This window comes from Antrostomus carolinensis, unplaced genomic scaffold, assembly GCF_000700745.2.
Source record: "Antrostomus carolinensis isolate BGI_N321 unplaced genomic scaffold, ASM70074v2 scaffold8125, whole genome shotgun sequence".
Taxonomy (NCBI): Eukaryota; Metazoa; Chordata; class Aves; order Caprimulgiformes; family Caprimulgidae; genus Antrostomus; species Antrostomus carolinensis.
Window position 1 is genome coordinate 123139 of NW_010317077.1, and position 13573 is coordinate 136711.

General features: G+C 49.8%; 1 protein-coding gene across 1 annotated transcript in view; it reads left to right on the forward strand.

Annotated features, from left to right (window-relative positions):
• CADM1 (cell adhesion molecule 1) overlaps positions 1–13573 on the forward strand; it is an 83977-nt gene that overhangs the window by 64318 nt on the left and 6086 nt on the right. The window contains exons 10-12 of the mRNA XM_029085075.1: positions 5216–5248; positions 10838–10891; positions 12540–12620. Coding sequence (XP_028940908.1) covers positions 5216–5248; positions 10838–10891; positions 12540–12620 — 168 coding nt within the window. The remainder of the gene's footprint in view (positions 1–5215; positions 5249–10837; positions 10892–12539; positions 12621–13573) is intronic.

The window sequence follows — 13573 nt, forward strand, 5'->3', positions numbered from 1 at the left end:
CACCGTTAAAACACACATTTCTGTGTCATCTGAGCTACCCAAGAAATCATGGTGCATGGAAATCAGAAGTCCTTGAGAAGAAAAGGTGCAGCAGGTTTCCAAAGCTTGAACTCACGTGCCAGAAACCTTCCTCAAAGTGAGGACAGTGATGATTTTATCCCTGGCACACGTTTCGTGTGAAAAGTAGAGTTGCTTGGGGTTTATTCTGACAGCGATCCAAAAAGGAGGTGGGCGGGGAGAATGCAAGAACAGTCATTCTTTGCTCACGATACCTTGCAGCAGGCTGGTGGGAGGCGAAGAGGCAGCGTGGGGATTACTACGGGACGCCTGTACCCGCAGAACGACAGGCTTTGCCCCAGCCAGGGACGGCTGCTTGTGTGTGTTAGTGCCTGTGGGGTGTTCACGTGGAATTTAATCAGGAATAGATGTGCTGGTTCTTCACTCAGATCCATTGTGGGAGGTGATGGGCAGTTCCCATCTCTTTTATAATTTTCCATCCCCACTTTTCCATGTGACCCTTTGGAGATGCCCACACAGCAAACAGGGAGACGAGGGGTCAGCAGAAGCCACTGGACACTCCTGCTTTGCTGCCAGCTCGCAGCGTGTCCGGGTGCTCGATGCCACCGGGCAGGGACTCAGCCGAGTGATTTGTTCCCCCAGATTATTTATTATTTAACTTCTGCTTTCCGCTGGAGCTTCTGCATGTCCCTGGTAAAATGTCAAGTTAATTTAAAGGTGATACTGCACTCCTCTGACATTTTCATCCAGGATGTGACTGCATTAAAGGGAATAAAGGAAGAGAGAGTAGATGACAGGCCTGGTACAAAAAAGCAAATGAAGTAACTCGGTCTGGGTGCCACGTCCAGCCGGTAGCAGACACGGTGCTGTTGGTGGGGGTGATGTAAGCGGGGCAGAAACCAGCATTTTGCTGGGCAGAAAACGCGCGTGTAGGAGAGCGGGGACCAAGGGAGCCGGGCAGGGGACCTCTCCCTCCTGGGTGGAGCTGTGAGCAGGGCCGGCGTTCCCGGGGCTGGGATTCCAGTCACACCAGGATCCTCCTCTGGGACAGCAGGAGCAGGCCCAGCCGGAGCCACGGTGCTCATTTGGGAGTTGTTTTGTCCTTCTCACACACAACTTCCATACAGACAGTGATTGTGTTTTGTGGAACATCTGATGCACAAATCAAACGGTCTGTGGGTGTGTGTGCACAAAAGCTGGGAATCCTTCTGGAGGATCATTGTGGAGAAGGTACTGCCGAGTCCGTTTCCATCCACCCATCCTTCCCAGGAGCGTTTGGTGAGCGAGGGGATTGCCGTGCTCCGCGGCGTGTGTCCGGTGGGAAGGACGGGGATGCTCCCGGGGCTCGTGACTCCCGGGCTGGGACCCCAAGTGTGGAGCTGCCCACCGCTCCCCCGGGCTGCTGTGGGAACAGCCGGGCGAGGGAATTCCTGCTCCCCCTGCTCAGTAAAGGGGAAGCAGTCTGGAAAATCGGGAAGAGTCAGGGCTCCCCAGGGCAGTGGTCAGACTGGCTTTTGTTTTCGGTTCAGAAAGCAATTTAAAAAGCAATATATTGAATGGATGTCTCTGCTTATTAATAGCTTTTAAAATTAAAAAAGAAAGAAGTGTGTTTTGCCGTTATTTTGATGATGTGCTGTTGTAATTCTCTGTACAATAGCTGCCTGTTGTTAAGCCCCAGTGTATCATGTGCTTCTGTGAGGCTGCAGAGCTGCAGCTCCAGCATTCAAGTCGGTGAATTTAATTTTGCTGCTGGGGTTTTAATATTCCTCCATCGTGCTCATTCTGTTGGAGGCTGTGGACTAATTACGGATGAGTTTAAAGGGCCCAGTCTGTCACACTCCGCAAACAGTTTGGAGAGAATCCATTTGAAAACATGAGGAGGCAGAGGGATGGAGCTCGTAACTCGGCTCCAGGTTGCCCAGATGCCTTCATGCAGTCAGTTTATAAATAGGTGTGAGTGTGAGTGCGCTCGTGTAGCTACCTAATGAAGCTGCTGAGTGCCCAAAGCTTGGGTGTCATCTGAGGTTTCTTAGCTGGCAGGTAACTCCATCTGTATCTCAAGAGGATGTGTGGTAGTGTCTTCATTCGAGAGCTGAGCTCTGTTCCTACGACCAATGCTGGAAAGAAATCACGATGAAGTGAAACATGCGGCTTCGTAGAGGCCGACAGCTCCTCTCTCCTTTAATTACGACCCAGTCCTCTGGGGAATTTATGTCCAGGGAGGTTTGAAAGACCGCTGCCTTCTTTTACTTCTCCTCATACAGCAGATTTTGTGGTCTTGCTGGTGAGAGTCAGGAAAAGAAGCCTTTATCTTAAGATGGAAAGTGCCAAGTTGAGCCTCTTTGTTTATGTGCTTTCTGTGTCCTCTTTGCTTTGCCACATCTTGTCAACAGCCCTTTCTTCAGCGCTGACCGATGGTTTAAAATGATAACCATCAGCTCTGTGTGATCGAGTGACTGCTCTGCGCACCTCTGGCTCAGGACCAGCACAGTGCTTTTTGGTGACGGCAAAGCCTTGCGTTGGCTTCGTTCAGCCCCAGTTAAGGCAGAAACATCTCGAGGACTTGTTGAGACATATTTGAGGAGGAGAGATGATTTTTCTTCTACGACGTGGGGCAGAAGCCGAATCTCTGGGGTGCTGTATGTCTGGTCTGGCCTGGTCTAGAAACGTGGCTGCTCTTGAAAGTGCAGCAGAAGTCCCTGGCACGTACCTGGAACTTGGGAAAAGGCGTTTAAAGGTAGCCAATCTGATTTAGGATTATGGGTTGTCTTAGCAGCAGCGTTGCAGGGCTGGGGATGTTCCTCACCGCATGAGGCGGAGCAGCGGTGGAGTTTGTTCCACACGTGGTTTTACACCTATTTGTTAATTTCATACCAAAGCAACAGCGACATTTTCTCTCTCCTTTGCTGTGCAACCCCCGTAGCGTGTCCCCGTGTCAGGGGACATCCTTTGCTTTGCTGTAACATGCGATTGATTATTCCTCTGCGGAGCACTGTGTGTGTGCCATCCTGCTTCTCCAAGAAGACTCTGGGATTGAAATGGACTTCCCAAAAGCTCATTCTAAGCTTTTAACCAGTCTGTGTTTCCTATTGCAACCATCCAAACCATTTGCTAATCATAACTTTGTCATTCCAGCTGCAGCCAACATGTTGTTTGACTTGGATCTTTGTTCGCACTTACAAGCGCTTGAGAACTTTATTTTTTGTAACCTGTTGGTCTCTGTCCCCAGACGGGGAAGCGAGATGCACTGTCCAGTTTGCACTGTTTCTTGACTAATATCTCTTCCAGCGCGTCAATACAAGTTTGCTTTCAGCAGCTTCTCGATTTAGCCTAAAAGCTGATGTAACTTTTTTTTTTGTTTCAGGAAGACAGTAAATTGAGACTATTTCTAGATGCCAACATCTCAGGAATTAATGCTCAGTTTTACAGCCCCTTCTAAACAGCAGCTTTCCCCCCGCCCCCACCCTCACCACCATTCTCCCCTTCACCATTTGCTTGGTTAAAGCGAGGCATCGTTTGGGGATTGCTGCCCGAAACCCAAAGAACTGCCCCGCTCTCCTTCTCCTTTTGGCTTTGGAAGGCTTCCCCCGCAGCCTCCGCCAGCGCTCCCGGCAGGAGAGCAAGCGCTGGTGTATCGAAGCGTGCCTTAGATTGGATTGCCAAGATGAGAACAGTATATGTTGGCCGTGGAAACAGGCTAACGACGGCTCCATAATCTGTTATGCAAATCTTGGTGCAGTTTGTTAAATTGCGTAGGGTTTATTTGTTTTGCTTTCCTAATTAAATCATGTAGACCTCGTATCTGTAAGTATTGTGTATTCCTTGTAAGAGCCTTGTCTTCACTGGTGCTTCAGAATTTCGGCCCTGGGCTGTCCTCAGCTAAATTGCAAAGGAGCGGGTCCTCCCTTTTCCCCCACTGGGTTCTCCGGACAGCGTGTCCATGAGGGGAGACACCAATGGGAATTGTCTGTCGTTGCCACCAAACCCAAGCTCCGGGCTGCTTTGTGGAAAGACACAGTAGAGCCCTTCTCTACGCTTAGCATTTTATTCATTGAAACGTTGCCTGCATCGAACCGAGCAGAGTTGTGGGAAAGCTGAGCTTTGCTGTCGGCTCAGGGTATCAGTAGGGAGCTGCAGAGGAAGAGCCAGCGCGCTCAAGCGAGCCACCAACGTCACAGGCTACATAGAACCAGATGAAAAGTGCTCGAGTTTCAATAATAGAGCCCTTCTCTACGCTTAGCATTTTATTCATTGAAACGTTGCCTGCATCGAACCGAGCAGAGTTGTGGGAAAGCTGAGCTTTGCTGTCGGCTCAGGGTATCAGTAGGGAGCTGCAGAGGAAGAGCCAGCGCGCTCAAGCGAGCCACCAACGTCACAGGCTACATAGAACCAGATGAAAAGTGCTCGAGTTTCAATAACTAAACAAGCCAGTAATCTGGGTAATGTGGAAAATATGAATTAGACCTGTTGGTGTAGAGGAGCTAGTGTAGGACACTCACAAAAAACCTTCAGATTTGGGTTGTCTGTAAAATTGCCCGTTCCATACACCTGGGAAGAGATGAAGCATCCATCAGTCATCAGGGCAGCAACCCCCAAGAAATTTCCCATGGCACATTAATACCTGCGGAGTAAAGTCAGCTTTAGAGTAACGCCCAGAAAACTCACATGTGTTTTAATTACCGGTCACTGATAACGAGTTAACTGTTGTGATAGAGGGACTGGTAATTTCTACCTGCATTTGCCTGTTGTAGAACAGTGGTTTTTGCACTGAGCAGCTGGCGCTTTGGTGCAGGCAATGTTTGAATCCATAAAAGCCGCATCCCACGTGTTGGCTCTTTGTCCCGGTCCTGAGCTTCTGGTTTGGTCCTCACCAACGAAAGCATTGGTGTCAGTGTTCTCCCCCGTCTCCTGTTCCCCTGATTTTGCAACCACCAGAAATTATTCTGGCAAGGTCCTGGAGAAAGAGAAAAATTTACTGTTTTCCTCAGGCTCATAGCTTTTGAACTGGAGGCATGTCTTCTAAACAGTGCAACTCACTTCAAATGCTTTTTGCCTTTCATTTGATTATTGCTTGTCACGCAATGTTCTTTGAAAGCTTGCTCATATATTATCTGTTCCATTTTTTCCATTTTCCCTTTTTTTGCATGCCGTTCCTCCTGTTTCTTCCCTTCCTCCAATCCTCTGTTCCCGTGTGTAGACACAACGGCGACGACAGAACCGGCAGTTCACGGTTGGTATCACATTCCTGTTTATCTTATTTCTCAGCGCTGCTGAGTGGCAAGACAAGCCTGGGAAGGGGGAGCAAAAAAGGGAGCTGTAGTCTTCAAGGGAAAACCACGTTTCAGGTGGACTGATCTCATAAATATAACATAGTTTTTAAGGCTGGAAAGTCTGTCTGGTCTTGTCATTTCTGTTGTGAGCTTCTCAGCTGGTTCTTCCAGTGCCAGGCAAGCAGCGATTCCCCCGAGCCCCCGGGAACCGGCGTACGTGTAGGAGCGGTGCCGAGGAAGCGAGAGATTCTCTGGTCATCTTGATTACTGGGGTAATCGCTTCGTACACGAGAAGAAAATCTGGCTGCAGAAAATAGGAATTCAAATTGAATTTTTTTAGGAGGTACGTGAAGACTCGAGCGTTCTCCTTTCACATTGAGTTTCAGCGTTGTGGGGATGCTCGGCAGAGGAGCGCTCGCCGCGGAGGTCGGCAGTGAAGTTTGCTTTCTTACACCACAGAAGGAGGTTTGGAAAAGGAAGAGCAACACTTTCCTATCAGCATAGCAGTCTAGCAAACTAACCCTTCTCATCTGCTCGAGGCAGCAGTCTAGCTAACAGCTTGACAGCTTCCTTTGCTTCCTGAACAGTTAAAGCGAGCCTCGACCGTCGCTTCAGACTGGAAGCTGAGCATACCGCTTCTTGGCACGAGCTTGCTTCTCAGCTACAGGACCGAAACCTCTGACAATTTTAATTACGGCTAATCTGTGTTGGGGTTTGCCATTTTAGCTTCTTTGAACTCTGATAAATCGACTGCTGCTTTTATCGACAGAAATCTGTAAGGCAGGGCAACCTCTTTCCCCTGCCCGCTCCCCACGAAGCGTAGCCTGAGCGGGGGCAGAGGGAGGACTGAGGACAGTCAGGGTTAAGTAGCGATGCCCCATATCAAGGGGGGAGGACGTGCAGTTCTTGTCCCAAATAACTCAACCTGCTTGCGTGCATTTTTCCATTTGATGTAAAAATTGGAAGCCTTCAGGCATGCTGCAGATTTTCTATAGAAAACCTGCAGGCTTTCTATACGTTGCCAATCTCCCTGTGGATGTTTAACGTCAAGATTCAACGTCAGTGATTTTGTAGCTGCCATAACAAAAGTCACGGTGAGGCAAGAAAAGTCCAAGCGACATCTCATCCAGCCGCTCCGCTGACACTCGTGGAAGGCAAAATGTTCATTGCCCGCTGGTTAAGCCCCGAGGAGCTTCCTCTGAAGATGGTAGCACAGTTTACTTACCTGCAGGTCTGCTCAGGTGGTGAGGGTCCCACTGCTCCTTTGAAGCACCAGCCTGGCGCTTTGCTTTCCTAGAAGTGTCTGAGAGCCGTCGGGAAATGTGGGAGAGAGCCAGGCTTGGTCTGAAAAGGAGCCAGACTCCATCCCAGCTCACTCCAGCCCCTGTGGTCCTGGTCGTAGCAAGTGCTACGGCGCCTTCAGTGCTAGAATTTGCTGAGAAGAGGTGGCTGCATCCAGGCAAAAGCACCACGTGGCTGCAGCATCAGAAAACTGAAGAGTTTTTTGTGTTTTTCTGGAACTGTGCAGATACAGGTGCTGATGCCTCCATCTGGGCAGGATCAGCCCTGACACCAGCGTGGCATCGTTTCTGGATGTCTCAACAAGCTTTTTCTAATGCACAAGGCCATGAATCTCCAAGTTGAGGGCCAGCAGGAAGGCTGAGCATTGTCGCTGCAAGAGGATTGTGATACGGGAGGGGACACACGGCCGAGCAGCCCGTGCCCAGTTCTGTAACGCAGTTCACAATGGCTTTAGTCATTTTTGCTCGCGTTAGGGAGAGCCACAAACAGCTTGTTTTTACCCTAAGGAGAACCTCTGAGTGTTTCCACCTCTGGAGGGGAGGACTCTGCTGCCAGGAGTTTGACAGCTGAAATGACAAGCGGTCCCAGCCGCACGAGCTGCCACAGACTTTCCTGCCTTAAAACCCAGCCGGTTTGTTCTGAGCCCCTCGCCCTCGTGGGCTGCTTTTCCCCTGAAGACTCTGGGATTTCTTTCCAAGCTTGTGTTGCTGGAGTGTGTCTGGAGTACAGCAGGTGTTTCTGTATGTTGGCCATTTGTTCTTACCAATGTCCGATGGGAGTGAGCATGTCTGGGAATGACTAGAAATGCATGGGCATGAATACAGCCAAATGGATTTTCTCCAAAAACCATTTTAAACGAATTGGGGGAAGAAAAAAATTTATAAAAAAGAAAGAAAGAAAAGAACAACAAAAAAAAAATCAATAGCCAAGAAAACGAAATGTAAGGCCAGCACAATACTTCAATCGGGGAAAGGATTTTTGAGTAATTTACTTTTTTGGAGCGTATCCTAGAGGACTGGGGGGGGGAAAGGAGTCCTGTATGTGTGTGCATGTACCAGTGGTAGCAAAGCCCCTGCCATTCCCAGTTTCCTTCTGGAATGGAGCTGACGGCAGCGATGCATGAGTGACTCAAAGCACGACCATTGTTAACTCTTTGCGTTGAAAAATGAGAGCTTAACTGTGACTGTTCTGATGCACTTTCTCCTTTCTCTGCACTGTTCATTGCCAGAACTCCAATAACAGCATGGTCACGGCCGGCAGGAAGGCTTGTGCTTCTGCTGCCCTGCACTAAGCAGGGTTTCCCCAGCTTAAGCCCTCTTGTTTAGCACTCCTCCCTTCTTGTTCAGCCCTCCCTGGTGTCAGGGGGCCAGTGGGACCGGAATTGCAGGTCCCTGCCCATACGCAGACCTCGGTGGAGCCAGGACGGTACCGTCTTTGAAGGGCTACTGCTGCTCAGTGTGCAAAGCCAGCCCTTTTTTCTGCCTTTTTTGCCTCCTCTCCTGCCCTTCTCACCTCCAAGCCAACACATGAGTTTTTTATTCCCAGCTGCCGTGACTCCTCGGCTGGCTGGAGCCCGTCAGGCGAGGTGCCTGGCTCGCGATCCATCCCTGGTGCGAGCAGGACGTGCATCAGCAGCCCCTGGCTCGTGATCCATCCCTGGTGCGAGCAGGATGTGCATCAGCAGCCACGGCCTCGTGCACAACCGTCTACGGCAAAAGCCATGACTTAATTTCACTACTTTTTCCCAAATTTTGCCCCTGCCTTGCTGTAAGCAAAGAGCTTGAGGAGCTCCTGAAGGCTTTTTCTGGAGCAGGGGTGATGCCGCGGGGCTGTCTGTGGGCAGCCTGGTTCGAGCAGCCTCGGTGGGGGCAACGCCGAGCTGCCTTCGTTCCCTTCCCGAGGCAGAAACAAGGTGCTGCCGCCCCGGTGCCGGCAGTTCCTGCTCGTCCTCAGGAAAAGGTAGGGTGAAAAAAGTCTCTGCTGAAGCTGGCAAAGCAGGAAGCCCGGAGCGGAGGTTAAAATAAGGAAAACATCCCAGTCGTGAATGAAGAGCGCCAAGAAAATACCTTGCCCATACCATAGCAGGTAAATTATTTTATAAGCTGGAAATTCTTCCCCGAAGGCCCATAGGAATTTTTAATTACAGCCTTAGCAGGGTTTCATACGAGAACATTTAACTGTGTGAAGCTCTTGTTGCTTTTTCCAGTAGCGCTCAGTCTCTGAACGTGGGTTTTCCTCGCATGAAGCCAACAGCTTGGCCATGCCAGGGCGCCGGTCGGCTCACGGCTCTCGCCAGATGCGAGGAATAAGCCCCAGTACTTGCTGCGTTAACGTTACCAAGCGGCTCTGCCTGCCCTGCTGCCTTTTTTCCTTTCAAAAACACCCTCCTTAAAAGCACAACTAATAGTAAATACGCCCCTAAATATCTTTTACAGATGTGGTCCTTGGAACGACTGAATAAAACATCCCAGAGCTCTGCACACCTTACGGTTTCTGTGCAGCGCCACGGCGTACACAGCACAAACCAGAGCCCCTCGTTGGTTATTTATGACTGGATGGATGGAAAAGAGAAATTGGTTTTGCCTTAAAAATAGGAGGTAGCTGGGGGAGCGGTGCGAGGCATTGCTCCGGCGATAGGAATCTCTAAGTAGCCATCCGGCCACCGCAGCAGCGGCTCCAAAGAGCCAGGATTTGTCAGGGAAGCGGTGGCTGCAAACGAAGCTGCCTCTCCTTCCTTGAGGAGTCACGGCAGGTTTTGAATCCCTCCCGATCAGGAGGGAGAAGAAGGGCCTTTAATAGCTGCTATGAAAGTTTAATGAGAAAAATCAAGAAGTAATTTACCGCATATTTGAAATGCCTCACAACAGGTTTTAATACTGTTTGGTGGCATTTTTAAGCAGACCAGGTGCAGGTAGGAACTGAATTGTTGAATTGTTAAATTTTCTTTTGAAAAAGACTCTCTCTTTTTTTTTTTTACTTCATGAAAAATGCAACGTTGCCCTTTTTCATTATTGAGAAAATGTGGTGCCTTTTAAGTGAAAGGGAAGACTCTGCAGAAGCAATTTTGGAGAGATAAAAGTTGAATGGCTCCTCTTCCGAGCCCAGGTTGGCATGTCCAATGCTTCTGGGAGTCAACTGTAATTATATTTCTATATTGTGTTATTGCAAAGAAGGGGGGGAGCTGCTTGAAATCCAGGAGCAGCTCGCAAACAAAATTCTTGCTATTAATCCAAACGACTTCCCACTTTAGAAGATAACTCCGGCAGTAGCTTCCAGGTGACTTGATGTATTTTCAAGGCCGTCCCTGGAAGCCAGGTTTATTTTCAATGAGCTGTCTATACACATGGCTCGCCGCTCTCGGTGGGGACAGCTTGGCCACGTTAGTGTCGCGGCTGTTCCGGGGGACACCACAGTTTTTGGCAGCCGTGCCCCGGTCCCCAGCGGCCAGCGATGATGATCTCTCTTCATGGGAAGTTTATTTTGTTGGGTTTTTTTTCTTGAATAACACACTTGCTTTAGTTATCACAAGTCCCAGCCTTCGTTAGTAACGCCATCCTGTCCCCAATTTAAATAGATCCCTGTGACCTCCAGGTGCTCTGTCCTCCCACAGACCCCCCAGCATACGCTTGATAACCCCATGAAATACCGGCTTTACCGGCAGCGGTACCTGCCTCTGCGGGCAGCGGAGTGTGTCTCGCCCGACTGCTTTATCAGCTTTGACAAGAGATACTTTTTCCATCAACACATCCAATTTGGGAAATTCCAAAAATGGCTTTTGTCAGCGTTTTTTTTGCAGAAGATGCAGCCTGCACCTTATGGTCCTGAAACGCAATCTGCAACATTCACTAATTGATCAATTGGCGGGTTTGTCAGCTTTACCAAAAAATAATGAATTTGGTGAGAAATTGGAAGAAAATTTTACATTGCTCTATGCATACAGAATCGAAATCACAAACCGCCCCCCCATGCCGACTAAAAGGCGGAGTCTGGGGGTCTTTGCATGCTGTTATGAATGAGTGGGTTTGCTGCCGTGTTTGCTGTGGCGACAGTGTAGACTGAGAAATGTTTCAGTCGGTGACAAAGGAAATTCCTGCAATTCTGTCACACGAGTTCCTCTGCCCAAAGCGGCAGAGGATGGCAAGTGATTGATGCCTTTATTCCCCTCCCCACTCCCCAAGTTCTTAAGTGTGTTGTTTTTTTGTCACTCGAGAAACACAGAGCAAAACGAGTTTGTTTTTACTTGTAAGGCTTTACTCAGTTGCCCAATTCCGCAGAGGAGCTGGACTCTGGGGATCTCTCAGGTAAGGGCTAGTACGTAGGTAAACCGCTGCTCTTCTCTGCTAGATGCTGGTTCCACTCTGATTTCTGCATCTTGTTGCATTGTATAGTTGCTGTGCTGTAGCCATGCAGCTTGGATGTGCGCTGGTTTCTGTTGGGATTTTCCTCTTTTGATTTTTTTATATTTTATTTTTTATTTTTACACCCATTTCTGTGTGGCACCCTTGAAAACGGGGTGGGACACTTACCATTGCAGGTTCCCTCCCAGGCAGATTTGGTTTTTTCAATGCTGATTTGGAAACGGGTTGAGTTGAAAACTTTATGTTTGTAAAACACTCAACTCTGCTGTATTGGGGCAAACTCTTTAAAAACTGCGGCCGGCGCTAAAGCTCAGCTGCTTGCTGATTTCTCGCAATACAAGTATCAGATTGGGGATAAAAAGCAGGTAATTGCTTTATCAGCAGAGGCAAAACCAAGTAAGTTGTTCGAACCTCATTTTATCCACGCCGGACTGAAAGGTACAGAAATACATCCTTCTGGGTGGTCCTTGTGAATTAGTCCTAATCCAGATTAAGAATCAAAAGCATCTTCAGTAGATGCTGTTGGTCTGTTCAAATCGGGGGTCGCATCAGTGGTACAGACACGGTCCAAGCCTCTGATCTTCACGTTTTGCCAAAAAAAGCACATCCCCAAGTCCTCGTCTCGGTCTGTAAGATCCTTTCCTTGGATCCGATCAGACGGGCAGCACCTCTTCCCATAAGCCACTATAGGGATGCTTTGGCCAAGAGGTTACAAACGATGGCTTCATTGGGAATGTCCTCCAACACCGGAGCGATGGTAACAATTATTGTTGCAGGCCTGGACCAGATCTCCTAGGTAAGGAGCACGAGGTCTCTGTTAAATACCACTGTGTGGGAAAGATGGGAAAGAATTGTTCTGTTCTGATAAACGTTATTACTTTTTAAATCGGTGGTTTTTCAAAGAAAAATACACCTTTTGGTGAAGGAAAGGAGGAACGGGAAACAATTCCACAATGAAGTCCCTCAAAATGGGTGTCTGCCAGCAGCCCTGCCTTTCCCTGTGTGGTGCCGGCAGCGCGGCCACGTGCGGCACGCCACGGAGGAGCTGTGGCTGTGGGGACACGGAGGAGCTGTGGCTGTGGGGAGTGGCCACCACTTTTTCCTGATGATCCAGCTCAGTGTTTCAATTTTTTTGAATCTTGAATATAAGTCCAAGTTCCCCCCAGACTTTACAGAAAGCTGCCGACAGTGACCAACCTTTGTGTGCTACCAGACACCCATTTTGGAGCGTCCGTTGTCACTACAGATTTTTTAATTTTTTTCCCTAAGAATTTCCCAATTTTGTTGCTCTTGGTTACTTGTCTACACCCAAAGGGCAATCACACCAAGTCAAATACCCCGGTGTCACTAAAGAGCCCCAGGCTGTTCTCTCCTACGATCAGAGCTCTGCCCTCCATCCCATCACCCTGGGAACCTGAAATGATCCCGTATGTGGTGCAGGGTTGGGAAATGTGGGCTGGCTGAGGGGTGGTCCAGGTGAGTGCTGGAGCTGGGCTCTCCACGGGGAATGCTGCCCTCTGCTCCGGCGTTGGGAGCGCTCGGGGTCCTGCCGTGCTGCACGCGGTGGTGCTCAGTCTGCTGTTCCTTCCAGGTGCTCCTGTCCCGCTAAATGCTTCAACGGAGCCTCTGCCAACTGCGCAATTAAGTAACGTGTCCCTTCCCTTCCATCCAGGTAGCTTCCCACGCTTCTCCTGGCCCAGCTGTGTGTGTCTGTGCACTCCCAAACCTCCTTCCAACGTACCAGGAGCGTAGGGTAGGGAAGGGCTGGCCCAGCATGGGTGGTGGGCAGGATTCCTGCAGCGCTGGGGTGACCTGGCAGACGTGTCCGTGCGTCCGGACGCACACAGGTCCGTCCCTACGTGCCGCTGGGTGCTCCGAATGTCCCCATGCGGTCACCCCAGTTCAGCCCTCAGGTTCCCCAGGTGCCCGCGGTCGTTGTGCTTTGCTCGAGACGCTCTTGTAAACCAGGGAAACGATCAAGAAGGACCCGTGTAGCCTTCACCTCGGGTTTGATTAACTAATCAAAACCTGATTAGCACCTTTGTCCAGGGGGGATGCCGAGGAATCAATTGCTATCGATTGCGAGTGGGGCTCCATTTTCTAGCAGAGAGGAGTCTGGAGGAACAACCCGTAAGCATCGAGCGCCTGTCGTGGCGCTGAAATTTATTAAAACAAAGCACATTATTTTTTATGACGTGATCTTGAAATGGGTCACTGAAGGGGAGCGTATCGATTGGAGAAGGATGAACTCCTCGAATTTCTCTGGCTTAAATTAGACCAGATTCAATTACAACAGGACGAAGGGGCTAACACTGCTCTGTAACAGTCCGTCGATAAATTAGGGCGGGGGTGGCCGGCTTAATGCTGCGCTGCGGTAACGAGCGGCGTCATCGCTCCTCCTGCCGCACCCGGGCAGGGAGCTCTGTCCTCCCACGGGCTGGTTTCTGAAATAACAACCGCCTGTCCTTCCCCCAGCCCTGCCCACCCACGCCCCACGCCAACCCCAGCCTCACCCGCTGCTCCATCGCTTCATTCCGCCAAGGAGTTAATTAATTTGGTGGGAAGGCGCTGGTGCTCCCAGCATCCTGCCCTTGGCGTAGGGGAGCGATTGGCTTTTCTGCTCTT